Source organism: Alligator mississippiensis, chromosome 14 (assembly GCF_030867095.1).
Source record: "Alligator mississippiensis isolate rAllMis1 chromosome 14, rAllMis1, whole genome shotgun sequence".
Taxonomy (NCBI): Eukaryota; Metazoa; Chordata; order Crocodylia; family Alligatoridae; genus Alligator; species Alligator mississippiensis.
The window spans coordinates 27,222,641-27,246,824 of NC_081837.1; the positions used below are offsets into that span (position 1 = coordinate 27,222,641).

A 24,184-nucleotide genomic window follows, 5' to 3' on the forward strand; every position below is an offset into this window, starting at 1 on the left:
TACGTTCCTACATAGACACAGAGCCAGCAGCTTCCAGTCAAACTTTCTTCTACTGGAAAAATTCCATTTTCCTTGGAACAAATTGATTTAAATGAAATTTTATTTCTATTCCACTTCTATCTCGTGAGAAAAGCATGTTTCAATTTTTCATTTTTGTTCCAAATTTTGTTCCAAAATTTATTTTCACTTGTAAGTGATGAAAATCTAAAATAAGAGGCCAAAATCAGAATGAAACATTTTGATTTCACCACAACAAAACATTTTGATTGGCCCAAAATTATTTTCTTCAAAAATGTCATCTGACACAACATTCTGATTTTTCTTGTTCAGACTCCAATGTGGAACAAAAACCAAATTGTGGCATTTCAGAATTTCCCACTAAACCAAAATTCTTGAGTTTTGACCAGTGTGGTGCACTAAAACATTACAAAATTAAGCATTTGTTTACTAAAGGAAACATTGCCTTAGTCATAAAGTAACGCTTTATTGGTTTTGTTTAAATATGATTCACTGCTACATCAGCACGAAGATAGCCTGCACAGAGCAGTGTACAGTCCCTGTCACCAAAATCAAGTGCTTAGTCTGTAAGTAACATCTAACCAGTCACTTCTTTCCCTACCTATCACATTTAAAAAAATCAGTCACCTGGAGGTCACCAAAGGGGTGGGATCCAATCTCACATCCCACTCACCACCCACAGACCCCCCACGTTTATCATTCACTGCTATGTGAAGCACTCTTGCAGGAATGGCACTGGGACTTTTTACTGGTGAGTAGTGGGCATGAATGGACCAAGTCAATGTTAATTTTTCAGTAATGGTATCTACCACATCTCCAGCCAAGCAGGACATCATGTTGTGTTGCTTACTTATACAGCACCTCTGCCTCCCTCCTGCACTGCTGCTCCACCCCTGCTCCCCATCAGCACCCTATTCCTTCCACCCCGTCTGCTCAGAGCCTAGAAGGGGAGCAAAACTAGCCAGATCTGAAGTGAATCAGTGATAGTTCTTCAGAGCTAGACAATTCCACTCCCATCCCTCCCCCTCTGCTGTGCTGATGTAAGAGATAAAGGAGATGCCTTTTTGCACCTCCTTGATCTAGAAGGCTACAGAATCACACACCCACTGCCATCTGTGTCCCTTACCCATGAGATCACCAGGGGTTCAATATTTTTGCCTCCCACAGAAGCACCAGGATAGAAGAGGGGACGGAGATTTCCGAAGAACTTGTCAGTGAATGTATAGATATGGGACCGGTCGGTCACATTGTAGAACGTAATCTCTCCAGCCTCATAGTCCAGAAAGATCCCAACCCGCCTAGGCCTCACACTCAGCTGGAGTGGGGTGGCAGGGGAAGTGAGGGCCTCATATTGGCCTCCATTCTGCAAACGCATCATCCAGTAGCCATTGCTGGGCAGCAAGACAATTGTTCCCTTCCTGGTGGCTGACTCCCTGCATAGCCCCAATCCCCATTCTGTTTTGTCTCCCACCTGCACTTCCCAGTAGCCCCGGCCTGTGTAGAAGACCTGAGTTCCCAGCACCAGTGGGGTGGTATTAAACCTCTTGGGATTATCAAACAGAGATAGGATCAGCTTCTTGCCACCACGTCTCACGCTTTTTCGGTCACCAGACAGGATGAGTTCAGGATGAGCTGTCTCTGGGTCCAGAGTCACATCCTCTGCAGGCAGAGAGAGGAAAAGAAAAGAGGAACACATGGACACATGGATCAGAGGTCACTTTAGGGGAAGAGCCATAGGCATCATTGTCTCAGTCCAGCAGTACATAGCCTGTCCACAATAATTGTAAATTTGGGGATATCTAAAATACAAGGGCATCTCATTTCCACAGGAGTATGGCACTTCCACTGATCATCTGGGATCAAAATGAGAAAAGGCTTAACCTGCAATGACTGTGAATGGGAAGGAATCGCTGCAATAACTGAAAGGCTAGGGTGCTGTGGAAGCTCTGAGAGTATGAGGCAATTACCACAGGGAATTACAGGCAATTACCACAGGGTAGCTGACATGTGACAAAGCTCCAGATCCCTTTATCAGGTAGCAATACATCCATCCACCCAGACCCTTCATGCATGTGGAGATGAGACCCAGGAGCCAGCCTCCACACAGAGCTAAGGAGCAGCATAGCCAGGTGGTGCTCTTTACCTTTGAATTTCTTCAGCATGTCTCTCATACCAAGGCAATGCACTGGGATGCTGTAGTTCTCTCTCAGGGCCACAGAAAAAGTTTCTGGGGCCTGATATTTCATATCTTCACACCTGAAAAGAACACATTCCCTGTGGTCAGCACAGAACCCCCTGTGACACACAGGCCAGAGACTAGCATTGGGAAAATAAAGCAGCAAGTCTCCCATGCTGAGCTGATTTAATTTTTAAATATTCTTATACCAGTCATGTCTGAAATTTTCCACCCTCTAATGCCAGTCAATGCCCCCAACACTGCACTGAAGCCGCTTTCTGACAACAGCACAAGGGCATAAGGACAGAACAAGGAGCTAACAGAACACCCCTTATGACACTACCCCTTGCTTATGTTAGCACAGATTCTAGTGTTACCTCCCCTGACAATTCAGAACTGCCTTTATGGGCCTGTGAACCCATTAGCACGATACCATGACACACACAGTGACCGGCCTGACTGTGAATGAGGATTGGGGCCAAGTTTGTAGCGGCAATGTCCACTGTCTTTATGCAATTACTATAAAATTCTGAATTCATAAGCATTAGGCATGTGCAAAGCGGGACCTATTCAATTTGGATTTGGATTCGGCCCAGATCAGGGACAGTGATTTGATTCGTTGATTCGGATCACTGTCCCTCATTCGATTCAGCCGAATCTGAAGATTTGATGCAGATTCAGAGTATCAGCAATTCAGACATAGACACAGCTTTAAAAATTTTTTCTAGATACCTTGAGGTAGCAGGAGCGGCTTGTGATCGCTGCGATGCTGGGATGTATGGAGCATCCCACAGGAGTGTAGGGGGAGGGCCCTCAACATGCTCAGCGGCGAACCCACAAGTAAACCACAAGTACTTCTATTCCAATTCCGGGTCTGCTGGGGAGCGTGCAGGGCCCCCCCCACACCCCACTGCCTCGGCGATCAGCCATGGGGGACCCCGGGTGCTCCCCCCAGATCCAGGAGGCATCAGTCACTGAGCCTAAAGGGTACAGGGGCCCCCCAGCTTGCTCCCCAGCGGATCTGGAAGTGGAACGTGAAGTGCTTTTGGTCCATTCCAGGTCTGGTGCCGAGTGCTCTGGAGAGCCCATGCGCCCCTGTGGGACACTCCATGCGCCCCAGCATTGCACCGCTCATGAGCTCCTGCTACCTAGAGGTATGTAGAAAAAACATTTAAAGCGGTCTCTATGCCTGAATCTCCAAATCGATTCAGAGGGTTCCGATTCGATTCAGAGAGATTAAAGGGTCCTCTGATTCAATTCAGATTTGGAGATTTGGCCACCAAATCAGGCCAAATCTCCACCAAATTGAAGCAGGGATCGAAGCTTCACACAGCCCTAATAAGCAAATCAGGGACCTAATTCCCAAAGCTATGCTCATCCAATCAGGGAAGAGAAAAGTTACCAGGGGATGTGTGTGTCCTATCAAAATAGCTTAAAAATGTAATGGGAATAGGAATTTTAAATTTTAACATGAATTGGACACAATAACCTACCCTCAAATGAGCTACAGACCAAGGGCTGGTGAAAGGGATCCATGCCCAGAGAAAGAAGTGTAAGTAACCACAGTGATTCATGGTTTGGGAGATATCCTTCTAGCTCTGACAGTGACACAGCATTTTACGTTCCTACCATGACTCAAGGCACAGCACTGTGCAAGTAAGAGACAGTATTTGTCCTTCAAGTGCAGCCACTTCACGAGTGGAAAATAGTAAGGATCCACCACATCACATAGTACACAATACTGAGATGGGACGGTAGCTCCAGGGTACCAGTGTGACCCCCCTTTAATAAAAGGGCCATGGATTTTGCCCTGTCCGTGCAGAGCAGCCAGGACTCCTCTTGGTTTGATCCCAGTTGTTTGATCCCAGTATTAGTAAACTTCAAGAGACCAGTTGTCAAAACCCAGGGCTGAAGCTGGAGCCCTGAGTACAAACTGCAGTACTTACACCTATCAACAATTCTGCACCAAGTGCAAAAACAGGCACAAACCTGCTCAAAATGCTTTTCATGTCCTAAAAGGAGACAAAAAAAAAAAGTTCATAGCTGTAGTCACTTCATGGCTACACAATAGTCAGTCAATGCCATTAGCTTCAAACCCACCCACCCCCAATGGTGAAGGCATTAGACCAGGGTTGGTTAGGCCTTCACTCAAGTTATTCCTCTGCAACAGACTGCTGGGTAGTCCTGAGGGTATGTTTACCTTGTAGAAGTGGATACATTCCTGGACTAGCTTTCATCAGATGGATTAGGAACTAGTTAGTAGTCTAGCATCTACAGTATGAAACTCAGGGCTGGCTAACTAACTTAGCTTTTCAGATGGGTTTTTCTGTTCTAAGCCCCACACAACCACTGCTGTAGATCTATCCACAGTCATTTCAATCCATATTTCTGATGGTATTCAGGCACACCTGTCTCAATGAAGTCACTGGGAATGAAGCACCCAAATACCTGGAAAAATCCAACTCTTAGGACAGTGGCTGGTAACTTGGTTAGGCTCAAGGCAACCCTCAGAAAATGTCGACTCTTAGTTTTCACTTGTTTTTTGACCACAGAAAAAATAATAGAGCAAATTTTCTGTTGCAAAAACTCAGAAAGATCACAGCAGATCAGAATTTAGGATCTCCAGCCAGGCCAGGAGCAAGCACAACTACCTCCCCTCCCACTTCCCCACTGCCTGGGTGCACAGGGATAACACTCTGCAGCCTACTGAAGGGAAGTGCAGAAGCTGGGCTTGCTCTGAACACCTGGAAGCTCTGGCAGGAGCTGTGCTTCCTTGAAAAACAATCCTGCACACACATTGCTTTCAGGAGAGGACAAAAGCTGGTAGGTCCTAGGAAACTGGAAGTATGTACCCCCTGACTTCAGCAGCAGGGTTCTGCTTCATGATGTCTACCAGGAGGCAGAGGAATATTGTCACATACTCACACAAAGTAGCCCACCCGCTGGCAGCTGAAATTTCTCTCTTATTTCCATGATCAGCTTGTCCAGAGAAGATCTTTGGTTCAAAATCCTGGCTAAGTTTTCATTGATCCTCAGCAGAATCTTCTTCTCCTCCTCTTCCAGCTTCTGTAAAAGCAGCTTCTCCTCTTCAGCCAGCAGCTGATGCAGTTTCCCAAACTCGGTCACGATCTTCTCACGCTTATTCTTAACTATCTCCTTCCAAGAGATAATTACACAGGCACAAGAAGAGGAGATGTCAGAGTTGTGAGTTAAAATCAGAAAGCAAATTGAATGCTGGGTTAACCCAGCTGCAAAGAGGTCTGCTATTACAGTTCCAGTCGTGTCTCTCTCACTTACGAAGGACTAGACTCTAGGGCATCTTTACATGTAGTCTGGGGTGGGGGTGAGAGTGCTTTAATTAGAGAGGTTCTAATTAAAGCCCAGGCAGGAGTGGGCAAGGCTCGGCCCTATGTGGAGCGCCATAGGGCCAGCTTTGGGCCGGATGGGTGGCATGCACCCAGATGCACCTGCACTGCACCACCCAGGTGAGCTTCACTGCACATGCCCCCTTCCCCCCACTTCCTATCCCACACCCCCAGCCAGCTCACAGGATCTAGCACGCAGGCAGTCCCCCCCAACATACACCCACTCCCCCACATACAGTCCCCCACATACACCCCAGCCCATACCCTCCCAACATACAATATACAAGAGTAAGACTTTCTTTTGAGCTATTATGCAATCACCTCTATATGCACTACTCAAACAAACATTAATCAGAACAAAATTATATTTTGAAAAAAGATTAAAATATGTTATTGTAGATGTTTGATTTTTAGTATATGGTTTGTTTCTTATCTAATATTTGTTAAAATTATATCTTCTGAAGGATTTTCTGAAAAATTATATCTTCGGAAAGATTTTGTGTGGCCCTCAACAGCTCACAAAAAGGTATTAAATAGCCCACCAGTCAAAAATAATTGACCACGCCTGCTCTTAGCATAACTTCACCAGTTCTTGCAAAATAGAGAAATCTAGTGAATGAATGATGAACTCCAAGTAAAGACCACTGGACTTTTAGCAGAAAAGAGTGCACAGAGAGTGTATATCCAGTCACAGGTTTAGATTAGGGGTCAGCAACATATGGCCCACAGGACACATTTGGCAGGCCAGCTGGAGGAGAGGACAGGTGACACAGCCTCAGATAAAGCAGGGAACAAACAGAAAGCAGAGCAGTAGATTGTGGGGCAGGGGTTGGAAGTGGCATCTGGTGAGGGTGCAAGGCTACTTGGTGGAATGCTTGCCAAAAAGTTAGGATGCCCCCACTGGACTATCAATCAGAGCAGATTTCCTTGTCAAAACACTATTTCTTGTTCTTATTTCTTTGGTTATCATCTCAGCCTAAAGCAAGAGGGAATCATTTACACATTGTTTAAATCAAGGGGCTCATACATGTTAATGGACATTAAGGAATAGGAAGTTGCTTCCATATTCTACAGAAAGTGGCTCATAGGCTGAAGGATCCTTGAATCCATTCACCCACTCTGGACAAGCCACTCTTCTCCCTTCATAACCTATGAGCTCCTCCTAACACGAGGCAGGTGGCAGGGTAAATAAGCTTGCACTGATGCTGTCTGCGCACATCAGCTCTGCAGGCTTCTGAGTCCAATCCACATCTTCACAGCGTAGCCAGTTCTTGAGAGTGGCACTTGATGTGCCTCCCTCAGGGGACGGACCCCATTGACTGTATGAGAACATCAGCTTCCCTTTTGTTTTTAAAAGATGTTTATAGCCCATCTGGGTTCAGTGGGAAGCTTGAAATTATAAAGAAAGTGTATGCAAGGAGCAGGAACCAGACCTGTAGTCAGTCCAGGCTAGCACCAGATGTAGTGAAGAGAGACCAAATAACCTATCCCCACACAAATTCTCTTCCTGGTTTCCTTAGAGATTGGCTTAAATATTAAAGCAAAAGGGAAAATACCCATAGGCAGCAGAAGGCTGGAGCTAATGGGGCTTAGCCCCCCCGCAAACACAAACAGCCCGGGCATGAGCTCCAGGTGGCTGCAGCAGGGCAGGAGGATGGGCACGCACAGAGATGAGCAGCTGGAGCCTACAGGCACTGGGAACTCAGTCCAGCCCAGCTGTGTGTGGAGCAGAGCCCAGCAGGTAAATGTGTGGATGGGAAGGGGGAGGGGAGGGGAGGGGAGGGAAAGGGCACGGGGTGCAGATGGAGGCTCCTACCAGGAGGTGGTGAATAGGGCCCCAGGGCAGGGTGTGAGATGCTTGGAGCCCAGGCAGCTTGTCCAGGGGTGCAAGGGGGCTCCCTCCACTGACCGTACCCCCGGGGCAGGCACAGGGAGCACGTGCACCCCGGATCTGTGTGTGGGGTAGGGGCAGCTGTTGTCATGGGCTGGGCTCTGCACCTCACTGCCAGTACCTCGGCAGCCATGAGACACCACGTGCCTCTCACCACTGGGCAGCCGGTGCAGCCAGCGCACAGGAGGCACATGGCGTTGTGCCATTCATGGGGCAACACCTGAGGGTGCAGAGCCCAGCCCACAGTGGCAGCTGCCTCCAGCCCATGCACAAATCGGGGGGGCATGAGCCCCCTGTGCCCTCCTTGGTGGTGTATGCAACAGCAGGAGCCCCCCTCCCCCACACCCCTGGATGAGCCTCCCAGGCTCCAAGCGTTTCTCAACCCACCCCGGCCCCAGGGTCCCATTCACCCCAGCCCCTGCCCCTGTCACTGTGCCACTCCCTCCCTTCTCCCAAGGGGCCTCCATCTGCCCCCCACCCCTTCTCCACAACAGACCTACCTGCTGGTCAGAGTGCATGCACACACAAGTGCACACGCACTCAGTTCCCCAAATCATATTTTTTTCCTCTGCCTATGAAAATACCGCTTCCAAAATGTCCTTATTATCATAAATACTCAGCAACCAGAGCACAAGTAAAAAAAGCTCAGACTTATTATTGTTTAATATAATACCATGATTTTAAAGCCAATTAGCTGTTTCCATGGGTACAATTCACAAATTTTGAGTAGTCAAGGTAGACCCTACCATTTCTTCACACACTGATTTACGTGGATTTTTTTTTTTTTAATGAAAACCAAACAGTGACCCTCATACGCCAACACAGGGCATCCTAGGGGCTCTGGGGTGTGATCCTGGAAAGCAACTTCCTAATCTTTGACATAACCATGGGTCACAGTGACACAGCACATTGCATAACATCCTCCTGCCCGGTATGTCCCCACCTCATTGCCAATGTCACAGCAAATAGATGCTGTCAACTTAATGATCACATGGTATAAACAAGCACTTCTGTTTACTAGTAACCCCTTGAGATATTGAGCACAACCCTCCTGTTTGGACTATGCAAAAGAGCAGATAATACAATCAGAATGACCTGCCCATGAAAAGCTATTAAAACTGTGAGTGCCTAAAAGACACATCTCAATTTATTTACTGCTGCTCTTTGATTTGTCACTGCATTTGCCTCTGCTCAGAATAACAAATTAAAGTTAGTTTCACTCCCATTTATAGTCACTTGTATTTTCTGGGTTCCTATCCTTCCCACCTTCAGTGTTTGATCATTACTTTAAAAACAAAACCAAACACACACACACACAAAACTGTTGTTCCTGTCTTGCCATTTTCTCATATCTGTCCCAAGTCTGGAGTTGTTCTTAAAGCTTTGGGTGCTGAACTCCTAGGTTTTTTTTCACAAGATTGTCATCTTTTTTTAATAAGAAGCAGTTTTTAGATTTGTGATTAGGGAGTAAAGCTTGAAATGGTCTCAAATGAATCCTAGAAACTAAAATACAAAAAGAACCTTAAATTAATATATTTTTTTTAATCTCATGAATTTTATGCCATCTCATGATTTTTGGACAGCTGGGGTAAGCAAGTCTATTCTCACAGAAAGGGTTTTTTAAAAGGGTGAACAGTTTTACCCAGCTTCTTTTTGCTTTCAGCTTGAATTTTAGAAGCATACTTAAATTGCACAGCTTCTATCTGAAATCATTATAACACCTCTTGTTGTAGGTGACCCTGAACATAGATGACACATACGTACCTACATGCCTCATATCCTGCCATTAACACAGTAATTGTGTCAACACCACCACCCACATTGCTTCTGGGCCATAGCTCTGGCTGAGCTGCAGCCCTATGCCCCACTGTCAGCACAGAAAGCTGGGGGGGGAGCACGCACCCCCATACCCTCCCACACTACACCTATGACCCTTAAGATCACTACAAAGAACTAAAAAAAATGTGATTGTTTTCTATTGTATTCCAATTTTGTCTATCTCCAAAAATTGAATCTCTAGTAACTGTTTTTTCTGTGTAGTTATGTGTATTTCTTTTATGTGGGTTTTTCACATGCAACAAATAGAATAAATATTTTTTGAAAAATACAAAAATACATAAATGTTATTGAAAAACAGCAAAAAAAAAAAAAAAGGCTGAGAATTAAATATGGATCCTGAAACTATTTGTTATTTCTAAAGTCTGATAAAAAAATATTTAGATTTCTAAATTTCAAATCTCTGGTGTCATCCTGAATGAAATTTTGATGACAGTTAATAGAGAGTTAATACAGAAAACCAGGCACCTGCCTTGCATTTCTGAGCTTTCATCCTTTCCAATGACTCGGATTTTTTAACTTCATCCACCTCTTTTGACAAATGATCCAAAGATTTCTGCAGTTTAATCTGGTAAGAAAAACAAACCCAGTCAGTTCACCCTTAACCAATTATCTCAACCATTTGCATTTCCTTTTACACCCAAGTGCCAAATGGTTAAGAAGTAAAAAAGAATGAGTGAGCGCAATGGGAAGGGCAAGGGGAGAGTTAATGTCCTACCAGCTGATTCTTCTAGCTCACAATCCCTGCATTGTAAGCAAGCAGCTGCTGCCTTCACCCAGCTCAGAGAATGTTAACTGTGTCTCTGCCAGTCCCTGAAGAAGGAGCACAGCCCCATAACCAGAGCTGAGCTTCTTAATTATTAGCAGCTGTTTCATGCCCTCCCATCACAGGGTCTATTTTAGGAGTAGGAAGGTAATTCATGCACCTGCCCTCCTTGACATGGCACATGCTTTTTCTCCATGGACTGACTGTGTGTCCAAAATCAAGACATTTCTCCACTGTGCAAGCAAAACCAGATTTAGGATTAAAGTGCCTGATTTACAACTCTGGGCTAGATTCCTGTCCTCAGTGCTCTGTGCCACTGAGCCAGCACCAAGCAGCCAAAAGCTGGCTTTACAGACCACGTGGGACATCCTTGTGTAAGGAGCTCCCCAGAGGGACATAGGGCTGGGGCTGCAGCCAGGGCCGGCCCATCTATGCCTGCAAAACCTGCAGCCACAGGCGCCCCTGCAGCCAAGGGGCCATGTGCAACCAGCCACTCACCACACCCCCTCCTGCCACTGCTGCTGGCTTCATTGGCCCCAGCCCACATTAATGCATGGGAAAACTGGGCACGTGCCCAGGGGCCCCTTCCAATTTGGGGCCCTGGGATCCTCACCAGCGGAGAAGAGAAAGCCACAGTTTTAAACTGGGTCCATGGGAGTGTTTTAGAGAGTTGTACTGAGTTGTTCTTTGGTATGTAGATTAGGTAAAATTCCTTCCCTGGAGGTGTCAGATGGCAGGTAGGGAGGTAAAAAAAATCTTTCTTGTTCTGAAATTAAGTTTAAAATCCAAAATCGGCTAAAATTTGGCATCTTCCATGTTTCAGGGATGTACTTGGTAGCTGTGTTGGTCTGAGAGAAGAAGAAATACAAAAGTCTAGAACACTTGGTTTCAAAATGATACCTTTTATTAGACCAATTGGGAAATCACAAGAAAAAACTGGACCCAGCAGGACAGCTTTCCATCTCCAGCTCCCTCTGTGCAAAAATGAAGTTTATTTGCTACCTATGAGAACTTTTTACCATTGATACTTTCCCCAGAGCCTGATGAAGGGCCTTTGAGCCTGAAAGCTTGCAGACAAGGACAATTTTCTTTCCTAGTTGGTCTAATAAGAGGTATCATTTTGGAACCAAGAGTTCTAGATTTTTGTATTTCTTCTATGTTTAGTCCATGATTTTTTGTATCCAGGAGGTTGATGAAGTAAAGTTCGTAGGCTTGTCTGTGAAAAGTGTTTTGTGAATTCCCTTTAAAAAATAATACTGAGAAATTGGAGAGAAAGTGGTTTTCTCATGAGAAATACCCCCACACAAGTAGTTGGGTATTCTTGTCTTTGATAGATTTCCAGTGTGTGTTCATTCTGGTGAGCAGTTGTTGTTTGGTTTCTCCTTCGTATTTTCCATCAGGGCTTTTGGTGCATTAGATTAGATATATTACATTCCTGGAGGTGCAGGTGTAAGATCCAGGAATGCTGATGGTTCTGTTCTGGTGTGTAGTTATTGTGGGAGTGGTGGAGATATGTTGGAAGGTTTTGCATTTCTTTTCATGGCATGGTCTGGATCCATTTGGTGTATTTTGGACTGTAGGAAGTTTGCTTCTGGTGATGGGGTTAGCGAGGCTCAGTGCTTGTTTGGAGGCTAGGATGGGTGGATCTGGGAAGATCTCTTTAAGAACTGGATCTCCTTCTAGTATGGGTTGCAATTGTTTGAGGATTTTCCCTATAGGTTTGAGGGAGGGGTGATATGTCATAACCAGTGGTGTGCGACCCATAGAGATTTTCCTTCTGCACTGCAGCAATTCTTCACATGGTATCCAGGTGGCTCTTTCAAATGTGCCTCTATCTCTCTGGAGAAGTGTCCTTGTTGTGTGAAAGCCTTTTTAAGATTTGTGAGGTGGCAATCCCAGGTGTTCTCCTTAGTACAAATTCAGTGGGATCTGAGGGCTTGGCTGTATATCACAGGTTTCTTGGTGTGTTTACAGTGATTGCTGGTTCTGTGCAGATATGTATGTTGGTCTGCCGGTTTCTTGTATAGCGTGGTCTGTATTTTACCATTCTAGATGCTGATCATCATGTCTGAAAAGGAGATATTGGTGCTGGAGTACTGAAGAGATAGTCAGATGAAGGGGTGATGATTGCTGAATTTCTGATGGAACTCAATCAGAGATAGCAGGTTTTCAGTCCAAATGATGATGTCATCAATATATCTTAAGTATAGGAAGGGTTTGATGGTGCAGTCTTTAAGGAATTCTTCTTCCAAGTGGCTCATAAAAAGGTTGACATACTGTGGGGCCATTTTGGTGCCTATAGCTGTACCCATGGTCTGGAGGAAGTGTTGGTTATTAAAAGTGAAATTCTTGTGTGTGAGGATGAAGTGTATAAGGTCAGTAATACCTTTGGGTCTGTACTCGGAGTTGTCATCTTGCTCTTGTAGGTATGTAAGGCAAGCTTAGATGCCGTCCTGGTGTGGGATATTGGTATATAAGCTGGTAACATCCATTAGGGCTGTGCAAATATTCAGGTGCTGATTTGATTTGGAAGAGATTCTTCCAAATCTCTGAATCCCAATCTGAATCACATCAGGAGACCAATTAAAAGGTCTGAATTGTTTTGGAGAGCTTCGGCAATTCAGGCAGTCCCCACTTGCTGCCACAGGGAGTTGGATGTGGACTCAGTGCTGGTAAGCAGGGGGTGGGGGGGGCTGGAGGAGGGGAAAGGGGACTGTGGTGGGACCCCCACTAGGTCCCATCCCCTGCCTGCTCCCCCAGTCCCCCTGAGTGCCGCCCAACCCTGCCCGACCCCTGGGCTCACCGGCTGCAGCAGCAGCCATCAGGGCTTCTGGGGGCTCATGACAGAGCCCCCCTCATGCAGCGTGGGGCAGTAGAGGGCAGCAGGGACCCCCCCACACACACACCTGGCAGGAGCCAGTGAGTTCGGGGCTTTTTTTTTTTTTTAAAGAGCCAGGAGCTGGGGTGGGCAGGGCAGCTATGGGGGCAGGGGGCTGGGAGCATGAGTGAGGGTCAGGGGACTCATGGCAAAGCCCCCTCATGCAGCATGGGGCATTGGGGGGCAGCAGGGATCACCCCCCTGCCTGGCAGCAGCCGGTAAGTGCCAGGCTTTTTTTTTAAAGAGCTGAGAGGCTGGGGCTGGGTGGGGCTGGGAGAGCAGGCAGGAAATGGGGCCTGTCCAATTCGGAGATTTGGCCAATTCTGTGCCGGCCAAATCAATTCGGGACAGTGATTCAAATCACTGAATCAAATCACTGTCCCTCGAATTGGCTGAATCTGAATCCAAAGTGAATACTAGCCACTTTGCACAGGCCTAACATCCATGGTGGCTAGGAGGGTGTTGCTGAGAAGGTGGTTTATGTTTAAGTTTTTGTAGAAAGTCTGTAGTGTCTTGGACAAAACTCGTTCTTTGGGTAACAAACAGTTTAAGGATTGATTCCACGAAATCCACTGACTCTCACCCACTGATTCTCTGACCCACTGACTCCTCAATTTACATTTTCACTGACTGGCTTGCATGCAGACCAGCCTCTGGCTTCTTTACTATTTTTTCCATCCAGGAAGAGCACATACCAACTGCAGATGCTTCCTTCAGCCTGACCAAGGGTTTTTAAACCTGAAAGCTTGCTAGAAAAATGTTTCTAACTATTTAGTTTGTCTAATAAAAGATATCAGATTTACCCAAAGAACCTTGTCTGCTGTGTGTGTGTACATTTGGCCATAGTGGGAGCAGGGAGCAAGGAGAAGAGGTAGGCATGTGCCCCCCAGCCCGGCAGGATCCACCCAGCCTCCCCTGCCATCACTAGGAGGGGAAGGGGCCCCTCCTCCCCACAAAGCTCAGCTCCCATGTGGGGAAGGGGTCTCCAATTTTGTGCTTGTCCAGGGCCCCAGTACACCTTAATCCACCTCTGCACTTGCACCCCACCACCACCGATGCCTTCTTCGTGTCAGGAGGTCCCAAAGCTATGCCTTGCAGGGGGCTCCAAAAAATTGTGCACTGGCCCTGGCTGCAGCTCTACACCACCTACATCTTACCCTTCAGTGTGAGGGATATGGACGGGGTGGAAGGGCATGGACTGAACTTCTCTGTTCCCCAGCTATTCCCCACTACCAGAAAGACCCTTGGGAATATGGGAAGCTGGACATTAATTATGCTAGTGGCCAAATTAGTTTCAAGCCCAGGCAGGCCCAGACCAGGTACAGCCTTGAGTCTGAGCTGCTGTTTCTCCCAGGTGACTAGGCATGAAATAGCTACAGGGGACTCAATGGTGCACAGGAAGAAACACAGTTGGCCAATCATTCCTTTTGCCTGCTGGCTTGTCCATGGCCCATGTGAACATCAGCCCAGCCTCAGGGTGGTAAGTGCTCACCAAAGCTAGTATCACAATGAGCATAAGTGGGCAGCTTCTGTCAGCATGGAGCCCCTGAAGTGCATGGGCCATGGACACCAAATTAATCTTTCCAGCCCTTCAGGGAGTAGAACTTAGATTCAGCCCAGGGGGAAGGTTTCTCCATGATCACCACTGCTCTGTGGGGCTGGCTAGGGATGTCCCAGGATAAGCAGCACTCAAATCCCAAAAGGCTGCTCTGTCAGGTGGGAATAGCCACAAGGCAGGACCCCTCAGCCACACTCCTGACCTTGGTACCAAGGCCATAGTGGAAAGCTGGCCCTACCTGCCCTGTGTTTGAAGAGTGGACTTTGCTTCTCTGGGACTGTTATTCCAGCAGGGGGCTCCCCTACCTTATACACCTGGGCAGCCTCTTCAATGGGGTAGACGGTGTGTGGCCGATGTTGCACAGACTCCCTGCAAACCACACAGATGGCTTCCCCATCCTCCTCACAGAAGAGCTTGAGCCGTTCCTCATGCTTTCCACACAGAGCCCCAACCTGCTCCTTGCCCGTCCTCTGCTCCAGCTGCTGGATGCTTTCCACAATGTTGGCCAGCTGCTTGTTTGGCCTGAAGCTGCCCTTATGAAATGCCTCCCGGCACTGAGGGCAGGTAAAGGGCCCATCTGCATGGAGCCCTTTCTCCTGGCAGTACTTGGCAATGCACACTTGGCAGAAATTGTGTCCACAGTCTATGCTTACCGGGTCACTCATATACTCCAGACAGATAGAACAGACAGCCTCTTCGTGAAGCTTTTCCAGTGGATTTGCCAGGGCCATGGCAGCTGCTGTGCTGCAGTTCTAAGAAAAGTTTCCCTTCCTCTGCGTCTGGGGAAGCAATTGTTACTGATGAAGGTGGGACTATGCTAATATGATGAGCAATGAGGGAGCAGCGGGGGAGCTGTTCCCAGCAGCTGCAACATCCAGCTGCACTTAATACATTTCCAATCAGGACTTGCTCAGTCCCTGGTGCCACATCAGGATTAGAAGCATACTTAGCCACAATACTAGAAGGGAGAGGTCTTTCCTGCCAAGACCACAGCATCACACTCTACAGCTGCAGACCAGGGCTCAGGATGCCTTTATAGAACACAAATAAGTATTTAGGAATGTTAGTCTAAAGCTTGGCAGAGGGCAGGATGGATTTGCACCTTATAGACTAAATCGAGATGTATTGTGACTGCACAGTTTTGTGGTAAAGGGGAGCAACATTTCTGTTTTCCCTTTTGGCTAGGAGCAAGCAAACTAGGGGGTATCCGGACCCCATGGCCTCTGGGACTAGGACTTGTACACAGGATGCCTGTCACAGATTTGGGGAGTATCTGAAACCCCAAGCTGATAAGTCTGGGAGGGAAGATACTTGCCCAGGGGTAGAACCACACAGATTTGTATGACTGAGCTGTGCTTAGTCCAGTTTAGAACTTGACTACTGGGCTTTGTCCAACTGAAATTGGAACTGATTTGGCTCTCAGAACAAAATATATATTTCTGCCATGAGCAATGCAATGGATCAGCCCGGGTAAGCATTAAGGTAAGCACTAAGGGACCTGATAGACATCAGGACAGAGGGGTATCAAGGGCACACATCAGGGGGGTTAAATGTCTACACTAATGCCAGGCAGACAAGGTTCCTTGGGTGAATCTGGTATCTTTTATTAGACCAACTGAAATAGTTGGAAAATAATTATTAAGCAAGCTTTCAGGTTCAAAAACCCTTTGTCAGGCTAAGGAAGTTTCAGCAGTTGGTGTGTGCTTTTCCTGGATGGAATGAAAAGTAAAGAAGCCAGCCTGACATCTGACTTCCCAGGTATCTCTCCACTTTCATCCCCCTTCTCTCTCTCCCCGCCCCCACCCCCACCTGTCTCTCACCCATTGACTCCTCAGTCTACATTTTCACTGACTACCTGTTTTGCATGCATACCAGCCCAGCCGCTGGCTTCTTTACTTTTCATTCCATCCAGGAAGAGCACGCAGCAACTGCTGAAACTCCCTTAGCCTGACAAAGGGTTTTTGAACCCAAAAGCTTGCTTAATAATTATTTTCCAACTATTTGGGTTGGTCTAATAAAAGATATCAGATTCACCCATGGAACCTTGTCTTCCTATGTCCTTAGACCAACACGGCTACAACCTACACTCCTGTACATTAATGCTAGGAGCATGGGGAACAAGCAGGAGGAACTTGCACTCCTGCTTGCAAGCAACAACTTTGACCTGGTTAGACTAACTGAAACCTGGTGGGACCTACTCACCATTTGGCAGTAGGCATTGAGTGTTACAGGTTGTACAGACGGGATAGAGTGGGGAAAAAAGGGTGGGTTGTGTTGCTCTTTATGTTAAGGAACAACATACATCCTCTGTAATCAAGATGGTATCAAAGGAGGGCCAAACCGAGGTACTGTGGGTCAGGATACAAGGGGGTTGAAAGGAAAAGAGATTTGGTAGTGGGGGTCTACTACAGACCGCCACACCAGGAGGATGAGCTATACCTGGAATTCTCCAGACAGCTCTCAGAGGCCATACGGTCAAGAGATATGGTAGTTATGGGTGACTTAAACTGCCCTGACATCTGCTGGGTGGAGCAGTCAGCCAAATCTAGCCGCTCACATAGGTTCTTAAGTTGCATACAGGACCTCTACCTAACACAGGAGGTATACGATCCCACTGGGGGAAATGCCTTGCTGGACTTGGTGTTAGCTACAGGGGATGGCCTGGTGGGGAATCTGCAGGTACAAGGTAACCTAGGGGATAGTGACCATTGATTGATTGAATTCCCTATCCAGCAATGGGTGGGTAAACTAACCAGCAGGGCTGAAGTGCTAGACTTCAGAAAGGCTAACTTCAGTGTGCTCAGGAGATTAGTTAGTGAGGCGTTAAACCTCAAGAGCATTGGTGAAATGGGGGTCCAGGAAGGGTGGCCGTTCCCCAAGGGAGTGATCCTACGGCACAGGAGACAATCCCATTGTGTATAAAAGGGGACAAAGGAGCCAAGAAGCCCTCTTGGCTGAACAGGGAAGTCCAGGAAAGCATAAGGGCAAAGAAAGAGGCATACAGGATGTGGAAACGGGGTGGCTACAAAGGAGGAATATACCTCCCTGGCTTGCACTTGCAGGGAATCAGTTAGGGAGACCAAAGCAGGATTAGAATTTAGGCTGGCAACAAAAATTAAGGACAACAAAAAGTCCTTCAGGTATATAGGGATCAAAAGGAAGGTGCAGGGTAGCATAGGACCCCTACAGGACAAACTAGGGCAATTGGTGACAAAGAGGGGGAAACAAAGCTGAGCTCATCAATGAGTTCTTTGCATCTGTATCCCTAGACACAGACCAAGACAAATCTCTCAATTGAATCATAGACAGACACAGGAGGGACACCAGCCCACCAACTGTTAGCACAGACTTAGTGAGGGGGCACTTGGAGGGGCTGGAAGTGTTCAAATCAGCAGGCCCAGATGAACTTCATCCAAGGGTGCTGAAGGAATTGGCCAGTGTCATAGCAGAGCCACTGGCACGGCTGTTTGAGCACTCGTGGTGCTTCAGTCAGGTCCCAGAGGACAGGAAAAGGGCAAATGTGGACCCTATTTTCAAGAAGGAGAGGAAGGAGGAACTGGCAAACTATAGGCCAGTTAGTCTCACCTCTATCCTTGGGAAAACTCTGGAAAAAATCATTAAGGATCACATTTGTGGGAGCCCAGCAGGGGAAATAATACTGAAAGGAAATCAGCATGGATTCATTGCAGGTAGATCCTGCCTGACTAACCTTGTTTCTTTTTATGACCAGGTCATAAAAATGCTTAGACACAGAAGTCGAGGTAGATGTCATCTACCTAGACTTTAAGAAGGCCTTCCATATGGTATCTCATTCTGTTCTCATAAATAAACTGACAGGCTGTGATGTAGATGATTACACGGTCAGGTGGGTGGCAAATTGGTTTAGGGGTCACACCCAGAGAGTGGTGGTGAACAGGTCGATATCAACCTGGAAAGATATGAGCAGTGGAGTCCCTCAAGGCTAGGTCCTTGGACTGATGCTATTCAATGTCTTCATCAGTGGCTTGGATGAGGGCATGGAAAGCGCCCTGTTCAAGTTCACAAACGATACCAAATTATGGGGCAAAGTTAACACACCAGAGAGTAGGGAACAGATCCAGGTGGATCTGGACAGGTTGGAAAAATGGGCAGAACGAAATAGGATGCAGTTCAACAAAGACAAGTGCAAAGTGCTACACCTGGGCAAAAAGAAACGCCAATACACTTAGAGGCTGGGGGATGACCTTCTCAGCAGCGCAGCAGCAGAAAGGTATCTTGATAGATAGAAGTAGGGTCGGAAGGGACCTTATAGATCATCAAGTCTGACCCCTGCCCTGGGCAGGAGAGGAAATCGGGCTCAAATGACTCCAGCCAGGTAGACATCAAACCTCCTCTTAAAGACCCCCAGGGTAGGAGCCAGCACCACTTCCCTTGGAACTTGGTTCCAGATCCTAGCCTCCCTGACTATGAAGTAGTGCCTTCGGATGTCTAGTCTAAACCTACTCTCTAACAATTTGTGGCTGTTATTCCTTGTTACCCCGGGGGGCGCTAGGAGGAACAGGGTCTCTCCCAAACCCTGCTGCTCCCCCCCCCCCCCGGTGAGTTTATAGACGGCCACCAGGTCCCCCCTCAGCCTTCTCTTATGAAGGCTGAACAGGTTACAGTCCCGTAGCCTCTCTTCATAGGGTCTGCCCTGCTGTCCCCGGATCATGTGGGTGGCCCTCCTCTGGACCCTTTCAATGCTGTCCACATCCCTCCTGAAGTGTGGCGTTGAGAACTAGATGCAGTACTCCAGCTGCGGCCTGACCAGTGCCGCATAGAAGGGGAGGATCACCTCCTTGGACCTGCTTGAGATGCATCTGTGGATGCACGACAAGGTACGGTTAGCCCTACTGACCGTGACCTCACATTGTCGGCCCATGTTCATCTTGGAGTCAGTAATGACTTCAAGATCTCTTTCTGCCACCATGCTCTTGAGAAGGGAGTTTCCCAGCTTATAAGTGTGCTGCTGGTTCCTACTGCCCAAGTGCAGCACCCTGCACTTGTCAGTATTGAAACCCATCCTATTTTCTTTAGCCCACACCTGTAACCTGTCCAGGTCCTGCTGTAATCTGTCCTTCCCTACTAGTGTGCCCACCTCACCCCAAATCTTGGTATCATCAGCAAATTTAAACAGACTGCTTTTTACCCCATTGTCCAAGTCACTAATAAAGAAATTGAACAGTGCGGGCCCAAGGACCGAGCCCTGGGAGACTCCACTGCCCACTTCCCTCCAGGTCGAAAAAGACCCGTCCACCACTAAACCTCTGAGTACGACCCTTCAGCCAATTTGCAATCCATCTGACCATGTAGGCATCAATGCCACAGTCACCTAGTTTTTTTTATGAGAATGGGGTGGGAGACAGTGTCAAAGGCCTTGCTGAAGTTCAGAAAGACTACATCCACCGCAACACCTGCGTCCAATGCTTTTGTGACCTGATTGTAGAAGGCAATCAGGTTGGTCTGACATGACCTGCCCCTAGTGAAACTGTGCTGGTTGCCCTTGAGCATCATCCCTGCTGCTGGCCCATCACAGATGTACTCCTTGATGATCTTCTCAAAGTGTTTCCCCAGGATTGAAGTAAGACTAATGGGCCTATAATTGCTCCGGTCCTCCCTCTTCCCTTTTTTGAAGATGGGGACCACGTTGGCTTTCTTCCAGTCATCTGGCACCTGGCCAGGGCACCACAAGTGCTCGTAGAGCTGTGTCAGGGGCCCCACAATAACCCCTGCCAATTCCCTCAACACCCTGGGGTGGGGAGCATCTGGACCTGCTGATTTGAACACATCCGGCCCCTCCAGAAGCTCTCTAACCCGGTCCTCCCTGACCTTAGGCCTGATGGCGTTTCTCCCGAGTCCATTTGGAATCCTGGTCGGGGAGTCCCAGTCCCTGCACAAGAAAATCTTGGACTCATAGTTGACTCCAAGATGAACATCAGTCATCAGTGTGACAAAATGATCAACAAGGCTATTCACACTTTAACATGCATCAGCAGATGCATGACGAACAGGTCCAGGGAGGTGATGTTTCCCCTCAATGTGGCACTGGTCAGGCCGCAGTTGGAGTACTGCATGCAGTTTTGGCCGTCGCACTTCAAGAGGGATGCAGAGAATTTTGAGAGGGTTCAGAGGAGGGCCAGCAACACGGAAGTCCTTGACTTCAGGAAAGCCGACTTTGACAAGCTCAGGAGGCTTGTCAGTGAGGCCCTAAGGGACTGTGACCACAGGGAGAGGGGAGTTCAAGAAGAGTGGTTGCTCCTCAAGGGAGCGATCCTCAATGCACAAAGTAAGTCTATTCCATCTCGGAGGAAAGGCAGCAAGAGGGCACAGCAGCCCCCCTGGCTCTCCAGGGACCCAGCAGACCTCCTGAGGCTAAAAAGAAAAGCCTACAAAGGATGGAGGATGGGAGTCACCTCCAAGGAGGATTATTCTGCACTGGTCCGGTCCTGTAGGGAGCAGACCAGGAAAGCCAAGGCTGCAACTGAACTCCAGCTAGCTTTGAGCATCAAGGACAATAAAAAGTCCTTTTTCAGATACGTGGGGAGCCGGAGGAAAAGCAGGGGCAACGTTGGACCCCTGCTGAACCAGATGAGGCAACTGACAACTGACGCCCAGGAAAAAGTCAACCTATTAAATAGGTACTTTGCGTCGGTCTTTCATCAGCCCCATGGGACGCCCGTGCCCGCTACAGGGCCAGGAAGTCCGGGTGAGGGTGATCCCCTGCCCTCCATTAATGCTGACTTCGTGAAGGAACATCTTGAGAAGCTGGATACCTTCAAGTCAGCCGGCCCTGACAATCTTCACCCCAGGGTACTCAAGGAGCTGGCGAGCATCATAGCCCAGCCTCTAGCGCGGATCTTTGAAAACTCTTGGCGCTCTGGTGTAGTGCCCGAAGACTGGAAGAAGGCCAATGTGGTGCCTATCTTCAAGAAAGGGAGGAAAGTGGATCCGGCTAACTATAGGCCCATCAGCCTGACTTCTATCCCGGGGAAGATCTTAGAAAAGTTTATTAAAGAGGCCATCCTTAATGGACTGGCCGATGCCAACATCTTAAGGGATAGCCAGCATGGGTTTGTTGCGGGTAGGTCTTGTTTGACCAATCTCATTTCCTTCTATGACCAGGTGACCTATCACCTGGACAAGGGAGATGAGATTGATGTCATATATCTTAAATTCAAAAAAGCCTTCTATCTGGTGTCCCATGATCGTCTCTTGGAGAAACTGGCCAATTGTTGCCTTGGGTCCTCCATGATCCACTGGCTGGAAAATTGGCTCCGGGGTCAGACCCAGAGGGTAGTAATTGATGGAAGTCACTCATCGTGGTGTCCGGTGACCAGTGGGGTCCCCCAGGGCTCTGTCCTTGGACCCATACTGTTCAACATCTTCATTAATGATGTGGACACTGGAGTCAGAAGCAGACTGGCCAAGTTCGCAGATGACACCAAACTTTGGGGCAAAGCATCCACACCAGAAGACAGGCGGATGATCCAGGCTGACCTGGACAGGCTCAGCAAGTGGGCGGACGAGAATCTGATGGTGTTCAACGCCAATAAATGCAAGGTTCTCCACCTTGGGAAAAAAAACCTGCAGCATCCTTATAGGCTCGGCAGTGCTATGTTGGCTAGCACTATGGAAGAAAGAGACTTGGGGGTCATCATTGACCACAAGATGAACATGAGCCTGCAATGCGATGCTGCGGCTAGTAAAGCGACCAAAACGCTGGCTTGCATCCATAGATGCTTCTCAAGCAAATCCCAGGATGTCATTCTCCCCCTGTACTCGGCCTTAGTGAGGCCGCAGCTGGAGTACTGCGTCCAGTTTTGGGCTCCACAATTCAAAAAGGATGTGGAGAAGCTTGAGAGAGTCCAGAGAAGAGCCACGCGCATGATCAGGGGTCAGGGAAGCAGACCCTACGATGACAGGCTGAGAGCCCTGGGGCTCTTTAGCCTGGATAAGCGCAGGCTCAGGGGTGATCTGATGGCCACCTACAAGTTTATCGGGGTGACCACCAGTATTTGGGGGAACGTTTGTTCACCAGAGCGCCCCAAGGGATGACGAGGTCGAATGGTCACAAACTACTACAAGATTGTTTCAGGCTGGACATAAGGAAGAATTTCTTTACTGTCCAAGCCCCCAAGGTCTGGAACAGCCTGCCACCGGAGGTCGTTCAAGCGCCTTCATTGAACACCTTCAAGATGAAACTGGATGCTTATCTTGCTGGGATCCTATGACCCCAGCTGACTTCCTGCCCTTTGGGTGGGGGGCTGGACTTGATGATCTTCCGAGGTCCCTTCCAGCCCTAATGTCTATGAAATCTATGAAATCATATGGTCAGAGACCTGCAGGCAAGGCCCTACAAGGAAAGACTGAGGGACCTGGATCTCTTCAGCCTTCGCAAGAGAAGGCTGAGAGGTGATCTTGAGGCTGCCTATAAATTCATCAGGGGAGGGCAGCAGGGAATAGGAGATACTCTATTTACTAGGGCACCCCCTGGAGGAACTAGGCACAATGGCCACAAATTAATGGAGAGCAGATTTAGGTTTCACATTAGAAAGAACTTCTTCACAGTAATGGTTGCCAGAATCTGGAATGGGTTTCCAAGGGAGGTGGTGCTCTCTCCTACCTTAGGGGTCTTCAAGAGGAGACTGGACAAGCACCTAGCTGGGGTCATCTAACCCCAGCACTCTTTCCTGCCAGGGCAGGGGGTCAGACTCGATGACCTACTGAGGCCCCTTCTGACCCTAACATCTATGAATCTACGCAGGCAGGGCCTGGATGAGCTCCACTTGGGCTCCAGCCTCTTCTGGTGCTGTGCAAAAAACTGAGTAGAAGCAGCCCCTTCTGCCCACCCAGCTCTGTGCAGCAGGTCCTGAGTGAGCCACACCCAGGCTCCAGCCTCTCCTGATACTGCACAGTGCTGGGTGGGGCTGCTTCTGCCCAGCATACCCTGTGGTGCCCAGGAGATGAAGTATAGCCCTGCAGGTCCTGGGCACTGCCCACCAGCAGAGACGGAGCATGACTTGCCTAGAGCCTGTGGGTCCATCTCCCAGGCTGCCATGAAGTGCCAGGTGGGTGAGCAGAGGCCAGAGCTGCCACCTGTGCTACCTGCCAGGAAAGACCAAGGCCTAAGTGTAGCTTGCCCAAGGCCTCCCATATGGTGCTGCTATGTGCCTGCAGGCTGGATTAAATCAATTGGTGGGCTGAATCCAGTCTGCAGGCCATATTTTGCACATCTGTGGTTTATACCATACTTAACCCAATCCAGTCTGTGGATAATTTTTTGTTCCACAATTGTAAATCAAAGGTGGTTTTTAAAGTTCTATTGTCTAAGAACAGTCACTTTTGAAGTCAGCAATGGAATATCTGGTATAAGGTAATATAATTACAATGTAATGGAAGGTTACAGCGTTCTGCCACGGGCTTGTGTGTCTTTCTGGAACTGATGCCAAACTGGTGTTCAATCTTTCTTACATATAGGAATCTCCCTCTCTGTCCAAAATAGAGAGCAAAGGGACACTGTAAGCAGGTGATGGTATATCAGACAGTAGTAGTGGTGCAGGTGAATGAACCTTGGATATTATAATCTGTTATTTAGTTTGGTGATAACATGGTCTATATTGATGTGGGGGCACAGATGGCATCTGGGCCTTCTGCAAAACTAGGTGCCTTGGTAAGAGT

At 48.0% G+C, this 24,184-nt stretch overlaps 2 protein-coding genes across 2 annotated transcripts; both read right to left on the reverse strand.

The window, feature by feature from the left end:
- Nucleotides 1–464: 464 nt before the first annotated feature.
- Nucleotides 465–5,497, reverse strand: LOC132243249 (E3 ubiquitin-protein ligase TRIM39-like). The gene is made up of 4 exons (XM_019486315.2): nucleotides 5,120–5,497; nucleotides 4,184–4,206; nucleotides 2,162–2,274; nucleotides 465–1,677 (listed from the first exon to the last, which is right to left on the reverse strand). The coding sequence occupies exons 1-4, from the start codon at nucleotides 5,165–5,167 to the stop codon at nucleotides 1,106–1,108; spliced, it is 756 nt and encodes a 251-aa protein (XP_019341860.2). The 5' UTR covers nucleotides 5,168–5,497; the 3' UTR covers nucleotides 465–1,105.
- Nucleotides 5,270–15,259, reverse strand: LOC102566133 (E3 ubiquitin-protein ligase TRIM41). Its single transcript, XM_059717156.1, has 3 exons — nucleotides 14,794–15,259; nucleotides 9,755–9,854; nucleotides 5,270–5,350 (listed from the first exon to the last, which is right to left on the reverse strand). The coding sequence occupies exons 1-3, from the start codon at nucleotides 15,217–15,219 to the stop codon at nucleotides 5,340–5,342; spliced, it is 537 nt and encodes a 178-aa protein (XP_059573139.1). The 5' UTR covers nucleotides 15,220–15,259; the 3' UTR covers nucleotides 5,270–5,339.
- Nucleotides 15,260–24,184: the final 8,925 nt, after the last annotated feature.